The 27,575-nt window shown below is 41.3% G+C and overlaps 2 protein-coding genes across 10 annotated transcripts in view; one reads left to right on the plus strand and one right to left on the minus strand.

Annotated features, from left to right (window-relative positions):
- The window catches only part of mapk10 (mitogen-activated protein kinase 10), a 41,107-nt gene extending 40,006 nt beyond the window's left edge, over window positions 1–1,101 (plus strand). For 3 of the 5 annotated variants that reach the window (XM_074618759.1, XM_074618760.1, XM_074618754.1), the window contains exon 15: window positions 651–1,097. In XM_074618759.1, the coding sequence (XP_074474860.1) occupies window positions 651–666 (16 nt within the window). In that variant the 3' untranslated portion in view covers window positions 667–1,097. Of the gene's footprint in view, window positions 1–650 lie in introns of all 5 variants that reach the window. The other 2 variants (XM_074618755.1, XM_074618757.1) reach the window with 2 other exon arrangements.
- Window positions 1,102–1,999: 898 nt separating this feature from the next.
- The window catches only part of arhgap24 (Rho GTPase activating protein 24), a 78,254-nt gene continuing 52,678 nt past the window's right edge, over window positions 2,000–27,575 (minus strand). For 3 of the 5 annotated variants that reach the window (XM_074618750.1, XM_074618748.1, XM_074618752.1), the window contains 7 exons: window positions 15,587–15,709; window positions 9,846–10,053; window positions 7,679–7,811; window positions 6,492–6,565; window positions 6,273–6,394; window positions 4,972–6,169; window positions 2,000–4,045 (listed from right to left, as the gene is read on the minus strand). In XM_074618750.1, the coding sequence (XP_074474851.1) occupies window positions 3,781–4,045; window positions 4,972–6,169; window positions 6,273–6,394; window positions 6,492–6,565; window positions 7,679–7,811; window positions 9,846–10,053; window positions 15,587–15,709 (2,123 nt within the window). In that variant the 3' untranslated portion in view covers window positions 2,000–3,780. Of the gene's footprint in view, window positions 4,046–4,971; window positions 6,170–6,272; window positions 6,395–6,491; window positions 6,566–7,678; window positions 7,812–9,845; window positions 10,054–15,586; window positions 15,710–19,451; window positions 19,821–25,433; window positions 25,638–27,575 lie in introns of those variants that run through there. The other 2 variants (XM_074618749.1, XM_074618753.1) reach the window with 2 other exon arrangements.

Raw genomic sequence — 27,575 nt, forward strand, 5'->3', positions numbered from 1 at the left:
TCTGAATGTGATCTTTTTATAAGACGTCCCTCCAGACAATTCTGTTGTGATACAAAGGTGCTTTTGGTCCCGTTTAATGCGCCTGAGGTAGAGGTGATTCTAACAGCTGGGTTGTCAGCGCTGAATGTAGAAATGAATTCACTCACGTCACCGCTGCTCTGCTTTGTCATCAGCGTGTGTGTGATTTCAAATGTACCAGCATTCAACACAAACTGTCTGTAAGGTTGAATTTGGAAGATGTGATCTGGCATCATATTGTTTCAGAACAGTTCATGTTTTTCTTTCAATATGAGAATTTTCGTGGGATTGCTTTTTACGAATGTCGGAGGGTCGGTGCAGTCGTGTGTTTGGAAGTAGTTCATGTGTGTAATTCACGTTCAGTCACATAAACTTTAGAATTTAGAAATGTGTCGACTTCCAATCCTGCTCCTAATTTTTTTGTCACGAGGGATTATAATCTCTTGTAGATTCAGGATTAGCCAAATTCATGTCTGTTAGCCATTTATTCGTAATCTGATTCAGCCATAATATTATTGCCAACATGAAGTCACAAGTTCGGACACATCTTGTACTCGGCTGTGCCAACATAAAATCTTTGGACTCAGTACTTGTGACCCTCATCTTATTGATTTTCAACCTCTTTCTTTTAGGTCATATTGTAAATAACAACAATCCCAACAATGCAATAAACAAGTTATTGCACTCAGACAGGGAGGCAAGCTACTGCAAGGGTCAGGTGATGCTGAAATGTTTAGAGAGCTCTACCACGATGAAACCCTGTATAGCTCATCTGAATCAGGTGACGTTCTTCTTTTACGACTCCTTCTCTCTCTCTCTCTCTCTCGTTTCTTTTACTCCGTGCTGTTTTAATGAATCATTCTTTTGACATTGTCAGGTTGAGAAAAAAAAATAAAAAAATAAATTGTATCTGTTTCACGCTGATCTCAAAGCTTCAGGCTATAGCGTTTCAAATAAAGTCAAAACAAATGCAAAAGAAAAAGAAAAAAAACTACTGAAAGCTGTTACTGTAAACACAACATTTTAAAGGAACTGTGTATGTAAAAATAGTATATGTATGTGATTGAAAATAAACAAAATGTTTGATCTTGGACAACGGTGTACCCTTTTCCTTCTTTTCCTGGAGTGATTTGCAATGATTGCAATGTGTTGGACTTCTATCTGCCTCTAGTGTTTGTTTCTGGTCCATCTGTCCCAGCGACTCTGAGTCCCACCTACACAGACTCTAAGGCTGTGTTCCAAATCATATACTTTTTGCATGTAGTATGCATACTTGGGACATACTACATCGTCATAACATTGCACCTTGAACTTTGACCCTCCTGCTTATACTGTATATCCGCTGCGCAGAGGATTGTGGGTCAGAATAGCCAGAAAAGCATGCTGGTTTGCATACTGCAAAATGTGACCGGATGTACAGTAGTAGGACATCCTGGTATTTTTGGCATGCTGCATTTGATATACTATGTATTGGCAGTGCTCGAAGTGTGCCGGTACTCACCGGTACGCAGTACCGGCACTTCTTTATTTTACTCCTTGGCGTACCGTGACTTCTTTCTTGCGTACTGGAACTTCTCTCAAGCTGCCGGTACTCTTCTCTGCCCTCTCCATATCAGGTTCTCAGGGAGACTCATAATGGCGCCTCATAAGCCTTATGAACATAAAAACTATGTGGGGAGCATCTGGACGAGCCGACGCACGGCATGAGGGAGAAATGAATCCACAACAAGTTGATGCTTCCAGCTGCTCAAATGTGAGGATTTGCAGCTTCATTGTAAAATTGACGTTATAATCAAAACCTTTTTTTTATGATTAACTTTTAAAATATTCGCTAATGAAGATGAAGTCATTGGTGCCGGTCCTAATATCCACTCACTCATACATTAAATGTGCAACTAACCAAATTCTGCATCTTCTCCAAGCCTTTGTTGCAACCTTGAAAGACACACAAAAAGTAAATAACAAAGGGAGACTCACATGAAAATGTATTTTTATTCATATTAAGTCTTTTGTGTATCAAGTATCATGTCATGAAAATATTCCACTGTCCCCGTCCTCCTCTCCCTCCTGCCCTGTGTCCGTAATCTGCTCTTTTGTGTGGAATTCACAGAACGAGGTGCCGCTGTCAGCTCGGCTTAAGCCTGTTGCTCCCCCTCCCTTCTTCAGTTGTTCAGGCACTTTTTTTCTCCCGTCCATGTGCACATTCCAGATGTCCTGCACTGACCAGCAGCAGGTTTATATGGGACCTGGTCTTCAGAGGAAGAGTAGCCAGCAGTCCAGCTCAGGTCAGATGTTTTGTACCCATCAGCAAATCCGCACCGTGTGTATACATTTGGCTTAAAGCTACATAAATACACTCATAAAGACTTCATCGTTATGCAGTCACTTTACAGACATTCACTTATTGTACACCGACCCCGCCTGGACTCATCATGCACCATCATGCACACACCGCTTGCTACTGAATCTAGCCACCAGGCTGTTGACGTCCTCAACGTTGACACACTTGATAATCCAATTTCTTCACAGTTATGACCAACAAAACGCACTTCTGTGTTGCTGCAGCTTGTTATTCTGGATGAAAACCAGTTGTGTCAGGTGGATAAATCGTCAGAAGACGACAGGAGAGTATTTTTAAAACCGGCGTCTCGCGTGTTTCAGAGGTAGACGGTGAACTGTAATTCCCGAGAGCATTCGGAGAACGACAGCAGCTACACATCTGTTAACGGGGAGAGAGACGCTTTGTCGACTGAAATTCAGAATTTACGACAGACATTTTTCATTTTATCTGGGATTTACCGCCCATCGTGCAAGTCTTAATCTTTACAAGCTACAAAACATTCTTCAATCAGTATCAACTCAACACGTGCCATATCCACCCGAATACGCGTCAAACCACAGTGCGGACTAACAAGTAGTGTCTATGATCACCTAGAAAATATTTACAATACAGGCTCTTTTTTTTGGTCATGGGGTGAATGAAACAGCACAGAAGCACCAGCACATTTACAGTATATAGTCCGATTTAAATGGTACGCACATGGACCGACAGAACATTCAGTACCGCCTTGCTGAGACTAAACAAACATGTAAGTGCAAGGAGAAATCTTAATATAAAATGTCACACATTGATAACTTTGCTTAAATACCACATAAACATTTACTTCCATTTCTTTTTACATACATATGACACTGTGTTTTTTTTCTGCATTGTTTCCCTCTATGTACACGAGCAGATACAGAATTACATGGAACAATACGATGTTTTTGGTTAGATTTTTTTTAAGTAAATGAAGATAGGGAGGCGTCTTTGCATGGTCTTTGTGTTTTCAGGTGTTCACAACCTTTTTAAAAATGCTGCCTTCCCTCCTATGTGGCTCTACGAGCTGAAGTAAAAAGGCTAATAGTACTGTGTATCATCAGACTGCGTCTTTGCTCCACTTCCCAGTACGATGAGTGATTACCACCACAGTTTGGAGAGTTGGAGAGTGTCTGTGAGTTGTTTAAATAACGCTGTATGTACAGATAATGTCAGTCTGGCATCACTCCAGGTGATGTCTACATTTATACAGGTGGCTTGCGTTAGCCCTACACCTCCTATTTCTTAAATTAAAACGTGCCATTAACCTTTTGCGATGTAACTTCCCGACTCCCCCTCAACAAACCAGCAGCCAAATCCTGTTTGGAGCCCTCGTAATGTTCGCATCATATAATAAACCGTTTCCAGTCTTCGCTGGCACATTTTCCCCGCCTCCCTTCACTTCACTGTATCCAGATGGTGTTGTTACGATCCGGTCGGCGGGGGTCGGCGGCTGGGGCGTTGCCAGTCGCGGTGAGGTCGCTGAACGTGGAGAAAAACTGCTCCATCTCTTTCTGCAGCATCTGGTTTCGCCGCTCGGCGTCGTCCTTGGCGCGCTCGGCGTTGCGCAGCTTGATCTCCGCCATGGTGTACTTCTTCCTCTCCTGGTCCAGCTCCTCGTGGAGGCCCACCATCTCCGTCTCCAGGTCCAGGTTGCGCTGCTCCAAGCTGCAAAGGAGGTCAACGCAAGGTTAGGAACAGAGACCAAACAGGCAAAGGCTCGTCTAAAACGATCCGCTGCAGTTCATTTACATTTTCAATAAGCTAAACACATTGTTCGTGTTACCCTTTAAATGGAGCTGTCTGTTCAAGACGTTCTGCTTAAGGAAGTTAATCACACCACACCAAGTCCTGTTTCATTGTTACATACAGCAATATTTTAGCAAATGCTCCATTGCAGTCATGTAAAGCTTTCTTGTACATTCCCTTTGCACTGTCTGTGAAATCCTTTTGTTTTTGTACAGGTACATAATATGCCAGTGTTGAACCCCCTGAGACGAGCGGGATTGCCTGACTTTACAGTCTTTAAGAGGCTGTAGCAGGAGTGAAGGTACTGATATCATATGAAACTAGACCTGAACCTGAGGAATGCATTGGTACCAACCAATTTATTTTGATTCATTAATTCATTCGTTCATGTTTATTACAGAACAAGTTGACACACAGTGTCTCAAATTAAACTTCAGGTTCCCAGCTTTCAGATGATGTACCCCACTTCTATGTGACATCAACTGTTGACCAGCTATCTCCCCTTAAAGACCCCTGTACCCCCCTAAAAAAAGACAAAAACTGGTCTATTGTGGGTCTCAGAGGGATAAAAAGATGTCTAAACTAAACTAACTGTCCAAAGTCAGTAAGAAAAAGTGTACTACAGTACTAAAGATTCACATTTGCCTGACATTTTTAAAGGAATAGTTCAATGTTTTGGGAAATACATTGTTTTTTGTTTTTTTAGCCGATAGTTAGACGAGAAGATTGATGCTCATGTCTGTGCACTAAATATGAAGCTTGAGCCGGCAGCCATGTTCATTTATCTTTAGCAACTTCCTTCTAATGTCATCAAAAAACTAAACATCTCACTGACGGTACTCTACCTCTTTATCCTGGCCTCGTACTCGCTCTTCTGCTTGTTCATTTCCTGTTTCAGACTGGCCACTAAACTGTGCAGAGCGCTGTGACTGCTGGGTCCGTTACCAACGGTGTAAACGTCGCTGTTATCACTACTGCTGGTTCCTCGGCTGCTCCGCCCTGCTCCTCCTCCACTTCCTTCTCCGTTGCTGTTCCTGCCCTCCACCGCTCCTCCTCCTTCTCCTCCTCCTCCACCAGACTGGGGAGGCCCATTGTCCGGTGCTGGTCCCTCCAGGTCTTCATAGTGACCCCCGTAGAAGTCCTGCTCAGGGCAGGTAGTGGTGGAGGAGCGACAGGAAGTGGAGTTGTCAGGCAGAGAGATTTCACAGGAGGAAGTGGACCAGGTGGCGCTGTCGACGCTCTGCTTGTCCTCGCTGCTGCTGTTCAGACACGTGTTGGTGATGTGGTTCTGCTGCTGCAGGTTCTGATGGTTCAACTGGACGTTGTCATACGTGGACAAACGGTTCTGATTGGATGTCTGATCCCCGTGGGAGCAGTCACGCGTTTTGTGGTTCTCACGTAAAGTGACGCAGCCGTTTGGTACCCAGAGACCATTGCGGCCATTCAGGCTCCCCGTGACCACGTCGGTGCCGGAGACGCCCATGCGCACAACTCCAGTCCCGTTCCCTCCGCTTCCACTCGTTACGCCGCTGGTGCCCATTTTTGTGCCGGAGCCTTTGAGCGCCCCACCGCGCCGCGCCGGTAAACTCCCACCGCCAGTCAAAGTCTGGCTCTTTTCCTGACTGGGGTCTGAAGACGGCGAGGAGCTGAAGGAGCCGTTAGTAACGATCCCACTGCCTTTACTGAACGCCGGGTTCTTTTTAACAGTCATCGGTGGACTGCGGGTGATGTCAAAGCGTCCTATGACACCATTGCGAGGGCTCGCCGGTCGCGGGGAGCCACTGTTGTCCACGTGTTGGCGGTGCGAAGGAGACTCGGGCGCTTCCCAAACACACTGCCGCACCACCTGCGTGTTGTTGTTCTCGGCGTTCTGAGACACCGCAGTGACGGCGGAGGTAGTTGTGGTGATGGCTTGTCGCCGTTGTAGCTCGATGTTGTTGTTGTTGACGAGCTCGAGGGCCGTGGGGCTGTCCTCTTCCAGAGGGAACAGCACGTCGTGGCGGCCAATAAAAACAGCCATGAGCTGCTGGACCAGAACCGTACCTGACAACATGAGATCAAACATCATTAACTTTACTTTTAACATGTTTATTCGGTTAAACGTTGAAACAAAATGTCAGAAAGCGAGACACACGAGTAGACTGACCTTCCATGATAGTGACTGGATCCTCGACCTTCGGCCTCAAGATATTTGGCCCAAAGACTGTGGCCAAGTTCTGGACGCTCATTTTATTCACTCCTGAATACGACTGGACTTCATCTAGAAATCTGGCAAACAAGAAAATATCAACTTTTCTCTGTTCAATAATATTAATAATAATAATAACAATCTGAAATATCATCCACTTTAACAATGTATCATTACCTGCAGATGTACTTGAGAAGGTTGTAGTTCACTGGAGGTAGATTTTCCACAAGCTTTCTCAACTCCTTCATACCCTGCAGATGATGCAGGTACTTTTTAATATCAATTCATACCACAAGTTCTGATCAATCGTGGGCCGATCACAGCGTATCAAATACAACAATTACACAAAAAAGAGAACAAAACAAATCACTGCAGTGTTTGGAGTGAAAGCAGTTACGATATTTATATGAATGTCAATGGGTTCTATGGGTACCAACGAGTCTCCCCTTTACAGACACGCCCACTTTATGATAATCACATGCAGTTTGGGGCAAGTCATAGTCAAGTCAGCACACTGACACACTGACATCTGTTGTTGCCTGTTGGGCTGCAGTTTGCCATGTTATGATTTGAGCATATGTTTAATGCTAAATGCAGTACCTGTGAGGGTTTCTGGACAATATCTGTCATTGTTTTGTGTTGTTAATTGATTTCCAATAATAAATACATACAGACATTTGCATAAAGCAAACATATTTGCCCACTCCCATGTTGATAAGAGTATTAAATACTTGACAAATCACCCTTTAAGGTACATTTTGAATAGATAAAAAATGTGCGATTAATGGAGATTAACTATGGACATTCATGCAATTACTCAATGAAAAAATGAATCTGAAGTCCTCTCACAGGAATAAACCTGCTGCAATCCACGGGGTAAACTGGTAACCTTTTTTTTTCCAGGAATACTGTGAATTCTGCTCCTTCTTTAGTTCAAAGTCCTACGAGGTTTAAAGGGCAGGGCAGCACTAATCTACGCTTGAGGTGTTGAAACTTAAATACAAGAAGAACACACCCAGTTCACATGGATGCACAAACTAGCGCTCTTAAATTGAAAATGAGAGAAAGTGGACACCGTGAGGAAGCCAAAGACTCGTCCCCTGCTGTGAAGCATTATCTTTAGGGTGTGAAAGAAATCCTATTTAGACGTTAGAAGACAAGACAGGCACGACAAGGTCATTGTGTGAGAAACATGAGAGCAGAGCAGAGCATGGAAGAGACCAGCTTTAATGCCACAGAACAGGATTTTGGATGATTTGATTCATGTGAGAGCTTTTCAGCGCTCAGTTCTCTTGCTAAAAATATATACAGTATATATATAAGGTATATAGGTGAGGAGAGACTCATCAAATACTCTTTCTTACGATTTCATCATCTTTGCCGAGGAGCTTGGTGCAGGCCAGAAAGTCGTCATACTTGTGGAAGGGGACGACGGGCTCCGGCAGCTCTCTGAGATACAGCTTCAGTAGAGAGGCTACTGTGTGCACATCTGTGTTACTGCAGAGGAAACAAAAGACAGAGGGTGAGGAGGTTATTATTCATTATGGGTACAAACACAAATCATCCCCATGGTGACTCCTGCAGCGAGAGATTACTGTTGGGTAGGTGAAAAATAATGTAAACACCATAAGTGACAAAAAACACCCCAAATTAAGTGTAGAATTCAAAGGAATAGTTTGATATTTTGGGAAATACGCAAGTTTATATTCACATTTTGGCATTGGAAAGAAGAAAGAAAGAAGATTGATATGAGTCCAAAGTAAATAGCCATTTAGCATAGCTGAGCACAAAGACTGGAAACAGCTAGTCAGAACCTCTATAGCTCACTAATTAATAAGTTATATTGTTTGTTTAATCCATACAAAAACCAAAGTGTCTAACAAACAATTTACTGTTTAACAGAGGGTTATGTGCCACTGACTATTTCCTAATCAAAATGCTCATAAAATAGGATCTTAGATGAGATATTTGAGCTCACTAAAGAGCTGAATGTGGGAGAATCATCAGTATTTCGCGACAGTAAAGACAGGTAACAACGAAAAGAACAACAACAACGCTGGAGCAGCTTAGATGATCTACAAAGAGGATTTCACTGTCGGCTCAGAAACACTAATGAGCCAACGAGAGGCCAGCTGGTGAGGCAGGCAGGAGGCTACGAGGGAATCAGCAAGGTGAGGGTCAATATGGAGCAAACATCAAGACAGAGGAGGGCGTAGTTGTTGCCACTGAATGACACGAGATGTAGTTAAAGCAGACGTAGGAGGGCAGAGATGTGTCACTGTGCAGCTGACATGATGGTGTGATTTTGTAGCCTGTGTTTTCTAGGAAGTGCTAAGATGTTGATGTATAGCCTGACAGTCCTATCCAGGTTTTATTTATGGTCATCAGAGTAGATGGTGGGAGTGAAAGAGGGAGGAAGAGCAAAGAAGAGATGTGGACTGTAGGTGGCATGTTCCATCGCTCATGTATTTCTCGGTCATCCTGAAATATGGATGAAGGATTCTGAGTCTCAGTACAGCCACCTACACACCTCATAGTAGGAAGTAACCTCAATTTAGCTTGTACTGACCACAAAACACAAGTGTTTTCACTTGTTCTATCTGATTAGACCTCTGCTCAGGTTTAAGTTGTGCGGAGACATGAAAATAACATGAAGGCTAGAGGTGTAAGTAATCCTGTGCTGCGGTCGAATAGTCAAAACATTACGTCCTAATTTCCTAACCACTTTTCCTTGACATTTTCCATCGAGGTCAAGGAAAGATGTGAAGGAGAATTCAGAAGGACTTAGGAAAAGACAACCGCGGTGTTAAGAGAATCCGACTGCACTTACACTAGGCTCCGGAAATATGATGCGACGGCCGCGGGTGTTATTATGCCGTAATAAAACTACAATGTTCCGAAGATGGACTACAAAAAGCGCTGCTTCCCTCCCCGTGCATTCTTAAATAGGTCTTTCAGTGACAGGCTGCTTCACCCGCAGTGTGTGAAAGAAAGATACCGCTGGTCTTTCAGCTGCTGAAACACTTTACATCAACATATAATAAAGGATTATCTGACCTAACATGGACGACCGGTGAAAAATATCACTTCATTACCAAGGTTGGAACTTAAATAAAAAAAGGAATAACCTACAGGCTACCACAAAGTTTATATGATAAATAATTAGTTATCACATGTGTGAGTGTTCAGAGAGGAAGTAGGTGAGAAACTTTCTGTGCTTGTTACGCTTGATTTCAGAATTTTTCTTAAAGGTCCTTGGTTTGTTACAGCGGATCCTTCATAACATCTTTGTTGTGTAATTCAGGTTTTTGATGCAAAGCAGGTATTGAGAACCTCAAGTCTCGCTGACTAGATGCAAATGAACCTTTTGCCCACATTTTTGTAAACGTCTGGAGGAATCCAGGCCAACAGGAGCACCCATGTGGTTCCAGAGGTGCAGAACTTGACCAGTCAACGATGTGAACATTATCAACTTGACATTAAAACGCACTGAGGGAATCCAAGCAGCCGGTGCGCTTACTGTTTCCTTACCAATCAAAAGAGGGTTTTTCTCCACAGTCAAAGGCGTCCTGCAGCTCTTTGACCAGGTTGGCCTGTCCGGGCAGCCTGAATAGACCCTCCTCCCGGAGGCCCCACTGCCGGATGAAATCCACACACTGCTCCACCAGCATAGGGGCCAGCTTGTTCCCAAACCGGCGTTCATACCGCACCGTTTCCTCCAACTTCTGACCAAAGATCCCTGAAACACAAGACACAATGTTAGCGATGTTTATTTTATTCATAATAAGAGGATAAGCTGTTAACCACGGGGTGCGGTCGTCAGGGTTTCATGATGTTTTTGACACAGATATAAACAATATGTTTCTCTCTTTACAGCTAAATTATTTAGGGCAGGATTCCAAAATGACAAATGATTATCTTTTGAAATATTAATACTGTTTAATATCCTTCACTATTTAACTTTTCTTTTTAACTCAGCCTAGCATCTGCAGCTTAAGGCATCAAAGAAAGCAGTTAAATCTGAAAGAAAAAAATTGTGATAAGGCTGGCTAGACAGTCCGAGCACAAAATATGTACACCCACACAGCCTTAGTCTGATGATCAAATCTCTAACTTCCTGCTGAGCACCTCTCCCCCTTTGTCTGAGGCAGTCGCTGTAAAAAAAAAGAAAAAAGAGAGACCGATTTCCATTTGCAGCCGTCTCATGTGGATGCAACACAAGAGGGGATTAAGGCAGCCTTCCTGGGAGATTTGGATCTACATACTTTTCCGGTCTCCAGAGACAGACAGAGGGTACTCACACACACATGCATACACGTGGTACGAAAAGGTACTGAATTAGAGCGAGCTTACCACGATCCTCGTGCCTTTGACAGCATTTGACACAGCGAGGAAGTAGCTTCAAACCAACTGGTGGTAATGTAGGAATTGTACTTTAAATCTGTGTTTTCATAACATATGTATTGGTGCATCACATGAATTCAGAATGTAGCTTTTTTTAGTAAACTGATGCTTCAATAAATTTTTCATTAGACGAAAGTAGTTTTTTTTACCCTAATAATATCATGGCATGTTGTCATACTCACCCCTCTTGAAAAAGACACAGCTTGTAAGCTTCCGGAAGAAACGCCTATTAATAAATTTGCGATAAGATAACACGCCAGAGGTGCAGAATTTAAAGTGTCTGCATTCTAGCATCTTCCAAAAAAACAGCCTCAGTTTTGACATAAAGCAAAACAAAAAACCCTGCAGATATTAAAGAGATGCATCAGTTTGATAGCAGGTCAGTCAAACTGTCTTCATTTCTGAAAAAAAAAATTTTTTTTTCTTTAATCATCTGCTCAGAAATTAACAGAGGAGTCTTGTGTTGGTTTCTTTCTCCTCAGGGACTTTTCCACTTCTATCTTTACAGCGACCCAAACAACACAAAACAGTAAACAGTCACAAATTCCCAAGAAATATTCAAAGCTGTGTATCCGTTTTCCCAAATCTTGGATCAGAATGAAATATAGATCAGTCAAGCTCCACAGGAGTAAAGAAAGATGAATATCCGCATGCATCGAAAAAGAGCATCAGAGAATAAATGAGGAAAAAGTGAGTTTGAAAGTAGATGAAAAGGAGGTCATCCCTCCAGACGTTCTGGTCATGAGTCTGGGAAGGTTTTCCCCCCCTGGGTCACATGTAACTGTGTGTGTGTGGACCAGCTTATGAGGAGTGTGTGCATGTGTTTATATGTATGTTTGCTGGCTCGTATCGCAACCGCAAAGACTTCAGCTGCACATACAGTAAAAGCGACACCTCCGCTCTCCAAACACTCAGCAAGGCTCCTTCAACACAACGCTTCCTATCTCCTCTTCCTTGTCTTTGATTCTTCTACTGTGGTGTGGTGGATGAATGATCCTCAAATAATAATTTTAACTTATTTACATTCATCATATATTTACCGGTACATACTATGGCTGTCAATTGATTAAAATAGTTAATCGTGATTAATCGCACATTTTTTTATCTGTTCAAAACCACTGGTACCTTGAAGGGACATTTGTCAAGTATTTAATACTCTTATCAACATGGGAGTGGACGAATATGCTGCTTTATGCAAAATTATGTATATATTTCTTATTGGAAATAAATTAACCACACAAAACAATGACAAATATTGTCCATAAACCCTCACAGGTACTGCATTCAGCATAAAAAATATGCTCAAATCATAACATGGCAAACTGCAGCCCAACAGGCAACAACAGCTGTCAGTGTGTCAGTGTGCTGACTTGACTATGACTTGCCCCAAACTGCATGTGATTATCATAAAGTGGGCATGTCTGTAAAGGGGAGACTCGTGGGTACCCATAGAACCCATTTACATTCAGATATCTTGAAGGTGGGGGTCAAGGGACCCCTTTGAAAATGGCCATGCCAGTTTTTCCTTGCCAAACTTTAGCGTACGTTTGGAGCGTTATTTAGCCTCCTTCACGACAAGCTAGTATGACATGGTTAGCACCTCAGGTTTTCTAGTTTCATATGATACCAGTATCTTCCCTTCAGCTTTAAAACTGAGCCTGCTACAGCCTTAAAAATCGCAAGTTGCGTTAATGCGTTAAAGAAATTAGTGGCGTTAAAATTAATTTGCGTTAACATCACGTTAACTTTGACAGCCGTAGTACATACATGAAATTTGACCTCTGCATTTAACCCATCATAAGCATTTAGGAGCAGTGGGCTCAACTTGAGGTTCAGTGTCTCCCTCAAGGACATTTGGACATGCAGACAGTAGGAGCCGCTCTACCCACCGAGCTACAGCCGACTCCTAATATTAACGGCTTCCTTATTTTACTTAATGTTACATATTCATGGAGATATACAGTGTAACAAAACAGCCTCAACTGTCTACAGATTATACACGGACTCACACAAATCTGAGAAGGTCACATACTGCATGATCGACAACCAGAAGGAAGGTCAACATCACATTTTACTGTGAAGTACCTTTACCCGTGGTGTTACACTAAACTAACATTAAGTTGAAAATAGGGCTGCAACTAACAATTATTTTCATTATCGATCAATCTGTTGATTATTTTCTCGATTAATCGATCAGCTGTTTAGTCTATAAAATGTCAGCAAATGGTGAAAAATATGGATCAGAGTTTCCCAAAGTCCAAGATGACGTCCACAACTCAAAGATATTCAGTTTACTGTCATAGAGGAGTAAAGAAACCAGAAAATATTCACATTTAAGAAGCTGGATTAAGAGAATTTTGACCTTTTTTTCTTAAAAAATTACTCAAACCGATTAATCAAATAATAAAATAATTGGTGATTAATTTAATAGTTGAAAACATTTCGATTAATTGTTGCAGCTCTAGTTGAAAATGTTGGCTGTCAAATGTGAAACAGACATACACATGTCAGAAATGTAAGGGTGGTTGGAGGTGGTTAAACTGCGGTGACTATTTTAGTCCAAACCAACAAATAAAACAGTCTATATAATATATACAGTATGTGTTTTAGCATGAAGCACCGTTTAAAATAGTCTTTTTAATTGTCTAAATAGCATTAATCCAACAGCAACACCAGTTCAAATTAAAAAGAAAACTCTTTACAAATAAACAACTGGTAATTACCATGAAATAAATCTCCAAAGATCCAGATGGAGAGGCCACAGCTGCACATGACTTCAAACTCTCTCTTGTCCCACTGTCTGTTCACGCTGGCCAGTAATTAATTCAACATCATAGCACGTGTTCGGCGCGACATGACGGCGAATGTCTAGGGGCTCTGAGCTCTTCTGTGGGTCAAACAAGGGCTTCGTTCTGGGATCTCCCCTCCCTGTCTGTCACTGTCTGAGCACAAAGTTTCAATCACACTTCGGTGGGAACGGACCAGCCAATCAGGGCTCAGTTAGTCTCTGCTGCTACTGCAAAATGTGAATGTGTGTGTGTGTGTGTGTGTGTGTGTGTGTGTGTGTCTGCTGTGTATACATGTGTGTGGGTGAAAGCCCGGCTCCGCTCCAACTTGGAGCCACCTTTCTCGTGGCATCTTTGACAAATGGCTCGTCCTTTTGAAGAGCAGTCAACTGCAATAGACATCAAACTCCCTGCACTGCAAACAGAGGGGCCAGCTCAGCCTCATCCATTCACTGTGTCACAGAGAGCTGCCTCAAATGCCCCGTCCGGTCTCACATAAATGCCGCACTTGTGTGCCCCCGCTCACACACAATGACGGCCAATGTCTGCCAGTAAAGTCAATGACGAGCCGTAGCGGCGCAGCGGGACACTCAGTAATCATCGCGCTGATCCCAGGAACAACTTCATGAGGACAATCATCACTTCAGCTAGGAATCACAGCGTACTGGAGGATTACTACATCCACCATTGTTTTGTTAGTTTGTAATTGATTTTAACACATTAATTCCCTTTGTTTTGTTGGCATGAACAGGCTGGACAGGAAGAGAAAACAATCGTGCAGGATGATGACGTGAGAGTGGAGATTCAAGCGGCACAGATCTAGTGCTGCTAAGGCTGTTTATACATCTCATCATGGTGAAGTAAAGTGTTGTAGTGATGCAACCGACATGTGACAGGACACCCACCGTATGGAGTGAAACATGGAGGAGGAAAAGAGGAGGCAACCTGTTGCTTCAGACTCTGTAAACATGCCTATTTTAGGTACAACTTTGAAGATCCAGTACTATAAAAGTTAAGCATTAACAAATATTGTAGGGAAAATGCACTAAACTGTTCCTTACTTCCTTATTTTAAAAAAAGCAAACCCTGTAATATGTGATCACATCTAGTTGGCATTGTGAAAATAAATGCAGTATTGTACCTGGAAATGACTGCTATTTACCTGCTCATTGTGCACAAGGCAACTAAAGATTGTATTTTCAGTCCTTAGTTAAACACGGTCTCTGTTATATAAAGGATGTATTTGTCAGTGGGGTCAGACCGCACAGTCAGCAGTTTTATGGCCTTGCTCAAAAGCACTTAGCAGAGACGGTGGTGATTAAATACACACACTCATCCATCCTCCAGCAACGCTACTGGAAACTTTAAAAGTCATCCAAAATGAACCACAAACTACCTATACAAATATCATTAACACCAACCAGTTATTCAGCTAATTAAAACAACGGTTGTGTGTGCATCAGTGGGCAACCTCCGAGGTCTGAAAAGTGAAGTCAATGCTGAAGTGCCTTTAACTTGCATTCTTTCTAATATCCAGCAGGGGGCGACTCCTCTGGTTGCAGAAAGAAGTCTGATTGTATAGAAGTCTATGAGAAAATGAGCCTACTACTCACTTGATTTATTACCTCAGTAAACATTGTAAACATGAGTTTATGGTCTCAATCGCTAGTTTCAAGTCTTCTTCAATACAGCATGATGTTCATTTAGTAAATTATGGTCCCATTTAGAGTCAAATAGACCATAAAGCAGGGGATGCTTTAGGGCGGGGCTACCTTGTGATTGGCAGGTCGCTACCATGGCGTTGTCTGGTCTGGGAGTTATCCGTGTTTATGTCTTACAGCCTTAACCCTTTCACAGTGCGTTTTCAGTTCATGACAGTTAATTGTAACATTTTGGTCACCTAAAAATGTCTTATTATTGTTATATATCGTATTCCACCCTCTCGTGTCACATCTGGTTGCAAAAAAACAAGATGTTGACAGTCAAAATGCCAAACTCAAGGCTTCAAAACGGCAGTCCACAAACCAAAGGGTGACCTCACGGTGACACTTCTTATACACAGTCTATGGTGTGCATACTGACCTCCACCAAAAGGTGCCCAGATGACCCTGCGGATCGTCTTCACCCAATCCTCCATGTCATTCTGGGTGCTGGCCATAAGAAGGTAGGTCTCATGGTTGGCTGTCATCCGCTCTCTGTCTCCCCCTGTTCAAATCAAAAAGACAGAAACATAGATGATTATAATACCCTGCAAATAATAACCAAAGTCTCTCCAGTGGCAAAACTCTCATTGTAAATTTATGGAGAATCAAACTGTCCGACACAAAGACAAATCATCAGCATGTCTGCCAATCTGATCTCTTTATCCAGTGCAATCGAGATTTATGGGACTTATAAAAAACATTTTAGAAGGTAAAGATGCCCTCCAGACGCTGAATGTGAAAACATCTTTCTAGTATCAAACTCTGAACACACAATATTCTGAACAGTGTTTTTGTGTCTAAGTGACTAATGGGGGCGACACTTTTTGAAATTGGTCCAGTATTGAGGGAGAACGCTGCAGCCGCCAGCTGCTAAACGAGCTGTAATGTAATCATTTGGGGCAACCTGTCACCGTCAGTCCACTAAAAGTGCTTGTCTTTGTCACTGACAGGCTCAGATTGTTATTATAAGTGTCTGACAACATTATGGAAAGGACCCTACAGAGAAATTAAACATCTTTTTTACCTTTCGCTTTCTGTTTGTCATTGTGTCATGTGACTTGTTGCCGGACGACGGCTGTGGAAACGTGAGTGAAAGTGGAGAGAGGAGTGCCACGGGACACCTGTGTTGTCAGAGTTTGCTGTGTTGGAGTACAGAAAGCGTAGCTTAGTGTTATCTAAATTATTTTTAATGTCACGGCTGAATATTTAGCTGATTTCGACAATGTGGATGCGACGTGAGATTACAGAGCGAGACACACAATAACAAACAGACCGGATCAAGTGAAAGGTAAGAAAAATGTTTCATTTCTCTGTAGGGTCCTTTCCATAATGTTGTCAGACACTTATAATAACAATCAGAGCCTGACAGTGGCAAAAACAAGCACTTTTAGTGGACGTAAACTGACGGTACCAGGTTGCCCCAAAGGATTACATTACAGCTTGTTTAGCAGCTGGCGGCTGCAGCGTTCTCCCTCAATACTGGAGCAATTTCAAAAAGTGTTTCCCCCATTAGTCACTTAGACACAAAAACATGGGAAAATAGGATTCAGGTTGCAAAATACTGAAGTTAGCCTTTAAGGGTGAAGCTCCACGCAGTGTGTGACCTCCTGGTAACCAACACAGCACTGACTTCAAATGTCCTTGGATGACACGTTAATTTACTTGAACCTAACCAGTGAGTCTCTAAAAAATACAGCACTTTTGGATACACACACACACACACACACACACACACACACACACACACACACAGTACACACACACAGTACCCTTTTAACTCTCCTGCAGTAATAAATCAAAAGAAATGTTTATATCTCTGGGCAGACGTGTATGTTCCATTAGAGGCAGGCTCAGCTATCCTGATTCGACTCGAGGATAATGGCCACGAGCACTCTACCGTCATGTGATACCGGACAGACTGGACCTGTTTCACATAACAAATCTGGTTGCAGCAATTACTATGACAACTGAACCATTTGTACCACTCCGTTTCATCTTTATCGAGATGAAACCAACAAACAAACAAACAAGGACTCATGGCATTTCACAGGGATGCACCTGCTCTATTATAGTAAGAGATGAGCTATTAAGAGACAAATGGTGTGTCACACACACACAAGCGTTGAATTATTCATGACTTTGACCACCAGGGATCCTGCTCCATTGATTGGACTCCAGGATGAGATCTGCGTGTTGCATATAAAACATATTTATAGACTGCTACAACCCAACAGGACACTTTGCCGATATGAAGTCCTAATGACTTGAAATGAAGCAAAACATTGGCACTCAAACTGTTTTCTGATGAGAGTCATTAGTTCAATGCTAGTTTTTAAAGTGAAGTTCAAATCATCAGAATGGCACCTTCAGTAAAAGCCATGCTAAAAAGATTTGTCTTAAGGTTTCTTTTAAAAAATGTCCACAGAGGAAGAGTCCCTCAGATCCTGTTCCACACTTTTGCAGGTTTGGGCTGAAGGACTTGTTGCTCTGACAACCGTTCCAGATGTAAACCAGCTTTTGAAGAAAAGTGCAGACTCGTGTGAAACTGTCCACATTTTAATCTGGATAACTCGTACAGCTATATTTGGACTTTGACAGTGATGCTGATGCTCCCTGTCAGCCTTAATGAGATCTCATTAGCAGGCAGCAGATGCCAGTGTTTGCCCTGTGTGGCACTCTACATGTTCACAATGTTTATCCACTTTACAAACACAGACAATGTGACAATGAAATGAGGAGTAGATAATACTTTGGGCTGCAATCCCAAACTTCTTTCCAGCATTGTGTACCTCACCTTGCAGTCATAACAGCATGTATCAGCAGGTGGTGACTTAGTGTGTATTGTGTGAAGAAGAACTGGTACGATTAAAGGAAACAAGTTTGTTTGGCTGATTGGCTGAGGATGACGACAAATGTCAATATTCAGTATTATTTAGAATCGCTAATATTAACCTAAATATTCACATTCTCAGCATTTCCCAACTGCTCCAATAAATCAATGGTACTACTAAGCTGAAATGATGAGTCAATTCATTGATTAGCTGATTAACAAAAAATGTTCTCTATAGTTCCAGCTTTTTTTTTAAATGTGAGGATGTACTGCCTGTGTCTATTCTATATCATTGTAAATGGAATATATGGCATTTGCTTTGACATTTTGTACACTTTGTTGACAATGAATTCAGATTTTTTTGCAGCAGATTCATGGATAATGAAAACAATCAGTAGTTGCAGCTAAATAAAACAGTAACAATAGAATTTGTTGTGTCTATTTCGGCACTTTTAAAACTAGTCAACACACAAAAAAAATTATCAATTAAAGAAATTTTTATTTTGTTAACAGAGCAACTATGATATTTTCTGTTCATGTTAAGACCAGGTTTAAAAGTCACAGTTTACCTGATATATTGTAAAAAAACAAACAAAAAAAACAGATGAATGTTGCTTATACTGTATGGTGTCTAAATATCACTGCAGTCAGTATAATTTATGCAACAGCCATCCATCAATTCATCTGTAGATTTGTGACTGTAATTGCTTTTCCCCATGTTGTCCATGTATGTTTTTATGTTTTTTATTTTTTCCCACTCACAATGTTGTTTGGTTACGACTGCCCAGAAATCATTATAGATATTTAAATCAATATTCTCCTCACAAACACTAAACATACACTTCCACACAACACACACACTTATCTTTTTTGATATATTTACTGTATTGTTATTGTTGTTATTATATATATCTTGTCCTAATTGTTTGTTATCACTATTATGTAATCTATTATTTCTTTATATTAATCTTATCTCTAGGTGGAGGCTTCAGTGTTTTTTTTTTGCCTCTTCCTGCACTGTATATTATTAATTTATTTTTTTGTTATGTTGTATAGTCTTAAATTGTGCAAAAACAAATAAACAAATAAACAAATCCATATTGTGCCTGGAGTAACAGTGAAATTAAAGCTTGCACAGTTTGAAGTTTGGACCTATATTGTCCATATCTGTGTCCTTTCAACACTATAGTAGTCTGGTGTCCTCTGTTCCTAATCCAGCTATTAGTCACTACCCACTATTGACTTGAGCCTCAGAGCTCCCGTTATTACATGGAGCAGACACAATTGATTAAACTCTGTCAATCCCAGCCCTATATGTAGTCTTGCAAAGCAACATTTGTATTAAAGCTATTTGAACGTTTGCTATTTGTCCATTCATGACTAAAACATAAACTAACAGGCAGCTTCAGCTCACCTTTTACGCGCAGGAATCACATCCACGATGTCATGTTGTCTTCTGTCGCTTCCTCAAAACTGTGACGCGCAACAGATTTCCAGTGAAGTCATATTTTTGTCAACAAAGCGAAACGATGCAGCTGATCAGCCGGTAAAACGTGCAGCAGCTCACTTACTAACATCCGCACATGGGAGTTTCTTCAGCCGGCTGTAAAAACAGCTCCACCACCTCCTCCTCCTAAATACCTCAAACAGCGCGTCACCTTTACATTCACAAGTCCTCCTGTGGCACAAACTCCTCACTCACATCGGCTGACTAAATCATGGATTTAATTCAGAGGCCGAGAGAGGAAGAGATTATCGATGTGTTGGTGTGTCCACACTGAGAGAGAGAGAGAGAGAGAGAGAGACACACCGTGTGAGTGACTGCCAGGGCCGCGCCAAGCTTTTCTAAGGGTCCGCAGCAAATCAGCCCCCAAGCACAATGTTCCTACTGAGGATGGAAATCTTTAACGATGACTCACATTTTTTAATAAACAACGCAAAAGTGAGCAATTTGAGTTTCAGAGACTTTGTTTCCTGAATTCTGGTGACTTAAAACAATAAACCCATGCGGCGCAAATACGCTGGCGCTGCGCCGTTTTGTATCACCATCATGAATCTCCCAGAGAACCTGATATGGAGAGGGCAGAGGAGAGTACCGGCAGCTTGCGAGAAGCTCCGGTATGCATGAAAAAGTCACGGTACGCCAAGGAGTAAGATGAGTAAAATACTGCGTACCACTACGTACCGGCCCACTTCGAGCACTGCTCATCTCTCATGACATGTTGAGCCAGGCAGCCCATAACTGCTTACCGCAAACTCTACACTCACTCTTTCATCTCTCTCTCTCTCTCCTCCTCACAGTGGCCGCCCAGCACAGAGCGATTGGGCCAGCCCAGTGTCAATTAAGGAAAAGAAATGGGACGATTTAAACAACCCAAAAGGACGTCTGCCCACCGGGAAAATGCCCGGTATGCCAGATGGCCAGTCCAGCCCTGCCCAAAAGGCACAACTACACCACACTGTCAACCAACATACCAAATTTCAAGTTCCTAAGTTAAGTAGTTTCCAAGTTCTTTCTCCGGAAACGAAAGTGTGACACGTGAACGGACGGAAGGACGGACACGCGGAGCGCTATATACCCTCGACTACGTTGTCGCGGGGGTATAAAAAGGCAAAGTAATTTCTAAAAAAAGTGGGGCACTGTAGTTTTTAGTAAACGTAACTCAAACAGGATTATACTGTGCATTTATTGGGGACTTTTTTCAGCTGTGGATTTAGACACATTTGCAGCTCCAGTGAGTATTTACAGCACCAGGATGATAACGTTTATGTGGGAAATAAACTGCAGTGGCCGTGTTCATGGTAATAATGTAACATGTCACACAGTACAACATTATTAATGTGTTTTCAATAGCTTTTGTGGAGCTCTATGGCATAGAGGAATAAGCTATATCAGACTTTGGCCAAATAGGGAATACTTGCAGAGCCGGCTTTAGGCATATATAGGCGGTCGCATAGGGCGCCTCCTTCTGGGTTCAGGGAGATTAAACCTGTTACAGGTACGGTTCCTTTACTGTAGAAAGTGTACACCCGTAGTGAAACAATACAAATGCAACATAGGAAATATTTAGATTTACATTTACTGACAAAATGTAATTTACAAAAAGTGTATGCATACTTTATAGCTAAATGATGAAATCTAAAAATAATGATGGCAATGACATATTGCTGGTATTTTGTCACCCTTGAGAGAAAGAGATCAAGGTTCATATCGATTGAGGAAGCCTTCTGTCTATTTAGCTGCAACTGACATCTCAGGTTACCATTTCTCAGCAGGTGCAGGCTATTTTTGCGGTCGTTTATTAGGCTGTGCGTGGGAAAATGCACTTTGTTGTCAAACATGGGCTTTCAATAACGACCAGTGATTGTCAAAACCTGCTCGGAAAATATTGTAATATAATAATGTTTTTCATAAGTACAAGAAGAAATACATTATCTTGTAATAGCAAATTGATGCACAAGTATCCAAGAAAATGAAATTTCCAAAAAGTGCTTGAGATAATGTTCCTGCTTTCTATGAACAACCAATTTTGTGTACACTTTTGGTCAAAATGTCATATTCCTCAACCCCATCAGTCTGATGGTCATGTGTTGAAGTGGATCTCTCAGATGGATTCCAGGGTGACATCAATTGACCAATTTGGCACACAACAGTTTCTCAGTCACATTTGCATTGATTGTAATGCAAAGTAATTGTGATTCCCTGATGCCCCTATGAGTGCTTTTGTCCACATTTAAAATCAATCAGCCCCTTTCTGTTTCCATTACTTGCATGGAAAGACAGCATTTCCTTTTTGGAAACAACGCCTGTGAAGCTATTAAACAAGCGTGCAACAGGATTATACAGCATACCATGGCTATTACAACACACTCCTGTTCCCCCTGCCATTTCCTGTTGATGCTCAGCTTTCTTCAACAGTGGCTGAATCGGCCAGATTGTTTATAAAGACGGGAGTTATGTCAAACTCACTTAGCGCACAGACAAAACTTCCTGGACAAAACCTTCTAAACCGGTGAGAGAGAGCTGTTCCTGAGATCTTTATGTCTGAGGAACTTGTCATTTGCTACCTATGATGTACCCATCCGTAGCATCTGTATACGTTTATGATTTTTGAAGCGTGAATGCAATCGCAAAACATCTAACTAAAAACACCATTCAAAAAACCTATTGACTTCCAGACGAGGGAACCAGAAGTACTAACTCATTTCTGGGTTTTAGGACTCATTATTGGAAAAACAAACAATGATTGAGTCATCAGTTTGTGAACGACATAGGTGCTATAAACTGCTCCAGGCATTAATGAATGATGTTCCAGTTGCATACTTGGCAAAGATGATTCAAGGTTTTATTTTTTCTATGGGACCCTTTTTTTTGTTGCCAAATGCAATAAAAGTATTTTACTGCACAAGTGTTAATTGTTTGGCGACTCATGTTTAGCCTTTAATCACAAACACAAAACGTTCCCAGATAACTCTTGCAGCATTGTCTCCTGACGTCAGACACATAAAGGTCAGTCAATGATTCGTCTGCAGGATAAAACCACCATCAGAAGTCACATTCCTGTGAAGAACAAATATTAGCTTTTCAATTTCTGGTCATCAACTTTCACAGCTGTCAAGATCCAGAAAGATAAAAGCATTTAGCTCAAATATCCTGTCGCCTCTAGGTAGATTCTCCACATCTGTCCACTAAATAAAAGTCCTGGAGGCTCCCATTTGACAGATTAGTTACTGGCTGTGTGAAGCTGCCTACAGGTATTATTCTCCAGCGCACAATTCTTTGTGACTGGCGCTGTATCTCAGAAAACAGCCGACATCACTGCTTCTTAAATGAGACCGTTCCCCCAGCAGGAGTTCCCCGCCAGAGACAGCCGAGGATCTTCACTTATAGCACGGCTGTACCTGAAGAGACAACCGTGACAGCTGTCACAATTCCCCCGATTCGCTGCGCTTCAGCACACCGCTCCAAACTTTTATAAACTCAGCGGTGAACGATTGTCAGCTTTACGGAGGCGTGCAGATGGGTGCTTCAGAGCACAGCTTGAATTAAAGAAGGATTTCTTATTCACCTTGAGACTGGCACCTCATGAAAAAAAGTTCAGGAAAAGAGAACAACCTTTCATGTTTCAACTGTAATTAATAAAATCAACCTCCAAACTGAATACAGCTTTAAACAAAGGAACGACATTGTTAAAATGAAACGCTACGTCTTATTTTATTCCATTACCTCTGACTAATTTCATGTCCTCACACGTCACTGACAACAATGCATCATATTAAATTATCTCTATCTTTTCCATTACTTATAGCTGTCCTCTCTGTGTGTCATAATTACTATCCGAGTTGGGTTCAAACAGCTAACAACTGTTCATTCCAGCTCTGACCACCGGCCTTAATAAGTGGCCGAACCCAGCTGCAGACTAGTCTTTAACTAATGGCTCAAAAACAGGTGGGAGACAACAAAGGATCCCACTGTGCTGTAATTGCTCACAAATACCTGGAGCCCCGATACACTTCAGTCTGACCCGTACCTCTGTGAGGAAGTCCTGTAAAAACAACATCCATTCTACAACATGTAGAGAGCTGCATTATAGTAGGAATCCCAGAATAAATGGTGTCATTTTGTGACAGTAATGATCTTTTACCATCTACTGTCACCACCACAGGATGCTAGCACTATGCAGAACGCTCACAGACTACTACAGTATAGTACTATCAAATCTTACTGTGTGCATTGCTTAGCCTTTTTGCTTAAAGGAATAGTAGTGAAATACTCTTTCTTGACCTTGAGTTAGACGAGAAGATTGACACTATTCTAGTTAAATAATGAAACTACAGCCAAGAGACGGTTAGCTTAGCTTAGTTTAGCCCAAAGAAATTGTCTGGAACATAAAACCTCGTAAAAGATAAGATAAGACAAAACTTTATTAATCCCAAAGGAAATTGTCAACTCAAAATGAATCGCACATTTTTTGATTTGTTCAAAATGTACCTTAAAGGGAGATTTGTCTTTATTTAATACTTTTATCAACATGGGAGCGGACAAATATGCTGCTTTATGCAAATGTATGAATATATTTATTATTGGAGATTAATTAACCACACAAAACAATGACAAATATTGTCTCACAGGTACTGCATTTAGCATAAAAAATATGCTAGAAATCATAACACGGCAAACTGCAGCCCAACCTCTGAAAGATCGATTGGGTTAATGCGTTAAAGAAATTAGTGCCGTTAAACCGAAATTGCGTTACACATTATTATCACGTTATCTTTGACAGCCCTAAAACTTACACAATGTTGACTTTACACCTCTGTTTTTGTACGGATTGACAATATATCAGAGTCAGGCCATCTGTTTCCCCCTGCCCCCAGTCTTTATGCAAAGCTAAGCTAACTGTCTCCTGTTCTGTAGCTTATTTAACGACCAGATATGAAAATGATGTTGATTTTCTCATCTTACTTTTAGCCAGAAAGTGAATAAGCAAGTTTTCCAAAAAAAACAACTATTCCTTTAATGTGGCCATTTTCAAAAAGAATGTCATGTTGTTAAAATGATCTAGATCCAGTGCAATGTATTGCAGAGTATACAACTGAATCCTTAAGAAATAGGTATCTCTCTATGTTAAAAGCAGTCTAGCAGTCCAACAATGTGATAAACCTTATGTTCACCTCATTGCAACGGTCTAACAATAAAAAAAATGGTCAATTTGTTTTAATTTTGGCAAGCATTGCCCAAAAGGGAGTGGGTGTTAAAGGGTTCGAAATCACCCTAAAAATATTCAGCGTCCTCAAAGGTGGAATACATTTTGTGGGAAACTTGTAAAAATGTTAAGTTCTTCCAGACTTTGATTGTGCTGCTTGCCAAGTTGGAGGAAACAGCTGCTGCTGCTGGCTCAGAAAACAATGCCGACACTGTAACTACCTTGTTTAGCTTTAAATGACAAAAATATGTGTCATGATTCTCCCAGTGTGAGTGTGTGTGTACGGATGGAGATTACATGACTTCATCACTGTCTGTTCTCTCTTGTCTGCAAGAGGCTTCTTGTTTGCATGCAAGCAGAGGCAAGTTTAGATTCAATATTGGGTCTAATGATAGACTTCTCAGAAGTCCACACATCATAAATACCTCCAGGAGAAACGGGAAGTCACATGCAAAAATTTCGGTTCATTCATGCGGAATGACTACAAGGATTAAAAGTGGAAACACAAACTACGGCTGTTTCCTAAATCTGTTTCATTCATGAGTGATATCACCCCTCATGATCTAATCCCTCCGCTAAATGCAGCTGTTGCAACAAAGAAGTCTGTAGTTATGACGTCAGTGCAGTAGTGGAGAGATAGAAAGTAATCAAAAGGCTCGATATAGTCAAATAACACGTATTATTGTTACCTTGATGTGAGGATAGTAAATCACATAATCCATACTGTGGTAAACTATGAATTCCCTGATGAACCATCTCCATGTCTCCTCCACAATCCAGAAAAGGAGCTCCCTGAGTGGGCTGCAAAGTCCCGGCCGCCTGGGTTAACTTGAGGACGGGAGTTCCTGACGGAGGAGCTGCTCTGCCAGTTTTTTTGGCCTGGCTCAGAATGAGTGAGTGAGCACAGCTGAGAGGGTGTGAAAGAGAAAGGGAGGGAGGTTTGAAGGTTTGAAGAGGGGGTTGGGGAGTATACACACACACACACACACACGCTTGCATACTTCTCTTAAGCACTGTAATGAGAACAATAGACAGATCTCTCTGAAGGCTTTGGTTTAAGAAGGCCACTGGTTTGACACAGGGCTTGACCCCCATGAGCAAACATTGGATGTCCCATTCACACTGCAATGCTTTGTTAGCATCTTCAACCACAAACTGTTTAGAGCATAATAATGTCATAATATTGACTTTTGTATGTGGGAGTGAGAGCCTATATACAGCATTATTACTGCTATTATTAATATTATCACATGGAAACTATGTTACTTTAACTTTTTAGTATTATCTTGAAATATAGTAAAACCAACGTATACAAACTTAAAGTAATGACACAGCCCATTTGTATGAAAATGACAAGCAAAAAGCTGAAAAGGCATTTTTCTAGGGCTGCATCTGAAGATTATTTTCATTGTCGATTAATCTGTTGATTATTTTCTCGATTAATCGATTAGTTCTTTGGTCTATAAAATGTCAAAAAATGGTGAAAAGTGTCGATAAGTGTTTCCCAAAGCCCAAGATGACGTCCTCAAATGTCTTGTTTTGGCCACAACTCAAAGATATTCAGTTTACTGTCATAGAGGAGTAAAAAAAACACAAAATATTCACATTTAAGAAGCTGGAATTGGAGAATTTTTCTTAAAAAATGACTCAAATCGATTATCAAAAATAGTTGGAGACTAATTGAATAGTTGACAATTAATCGATTAATTGTTGCAGCTCTACATTTTTTTAATATTTCTGACATTTAATGGTCTAAACGATTATTCAAGTAGTCAAAAAATAATCAACAGCTTAGTCAATGATTATTTGATCGATCAACTGGTTGATAGACAGGAAATTAGTTTAGGCAACTATTTTGATTATCAAATGATCAATTCAGCAAAAACACTAAACATTATCTGCTTCACTCTACAGCCAGGTAATTGTTAGTTGCAATGACAATATACACCATCATATAATGATGGTTAATAATGATATAAAAATGCTGACAGACTGTTGGTGTACAGCTTCTCTCTCCGCAGCTATTATCTTCCCATGTATCTGTAATGGGTGTCCTGTTCCACCTGACCCCCAGTAAGGTATCGATGGCTAATTCTCTTCCTGGTGTCACGGTGGTCCTCGCCTGTCAATCGACATAATCTGAAGGCAGACACCACAACATTAGCCTCCCCAAAGACATTGTCTGGTGGAGAACACAGACTCCATAGAGTTATACTACGGCTATCCATTACCATCTGATGCCGAATGAGTAACAAAGTGAATAGGAGTGGGGAGGTCAAAGGGGACAAGGGTTGTTTGGCTCTACTGTCCCTCTACAGGCGCCCGTAGGGAAGAAGGTAATCATGGCACCAACAAAATGGGGAATAATGGCCGCATCAACTCTAAAAAACAGAGATTTAATGAGTTGTCTTGAGGACAGTCGGGGGGTCAGTCCGTTCAGGTTGGCTGTCAAAACGCAGAGTGTCTCCATTCTGATTTCATGCCAACTAAATAAAGAGCTGTGTCTGTGTGTCCTGCCAAGGCTGCTGTAAATATACCATTATGTAAGGGGAATCAATTTCAACTTTAGGAAACACGGCTCAGACTAGACTTAAAGTCCAGAGCTTGTATTGGAATATAAGTTGGCGTAATAATTATAAAGACTGGAGACTAATACAGATGGAAAAGTGAGTTAAGTGTCTGCTAGTGCATTTTGAAAGATTGTACCTGCCTTAGTCTGTTTCACTACATTTACTACAAATACAGCATTTTCTAACAATATCTTCTTCTTTTTTTCAATGTAACTCTGAAAAAAATGACAATCAGTGTTTCCCAAAGCCCAAGATGACGTC

Source organism: Sebastes fasciatus, chromosome 19 (assembly GCF_043250625.1).
Source record: "Sebastes fasciatus isolate fSebFas1 chromosome 19, fSebFas1.pri, whole genome shotgun sequence".
NCBI lineage: Eukaryota > Metazoa > Chordata > Actinopteri > Perciformes > Sebastidae > Sebastes > Sebastes fasciatus.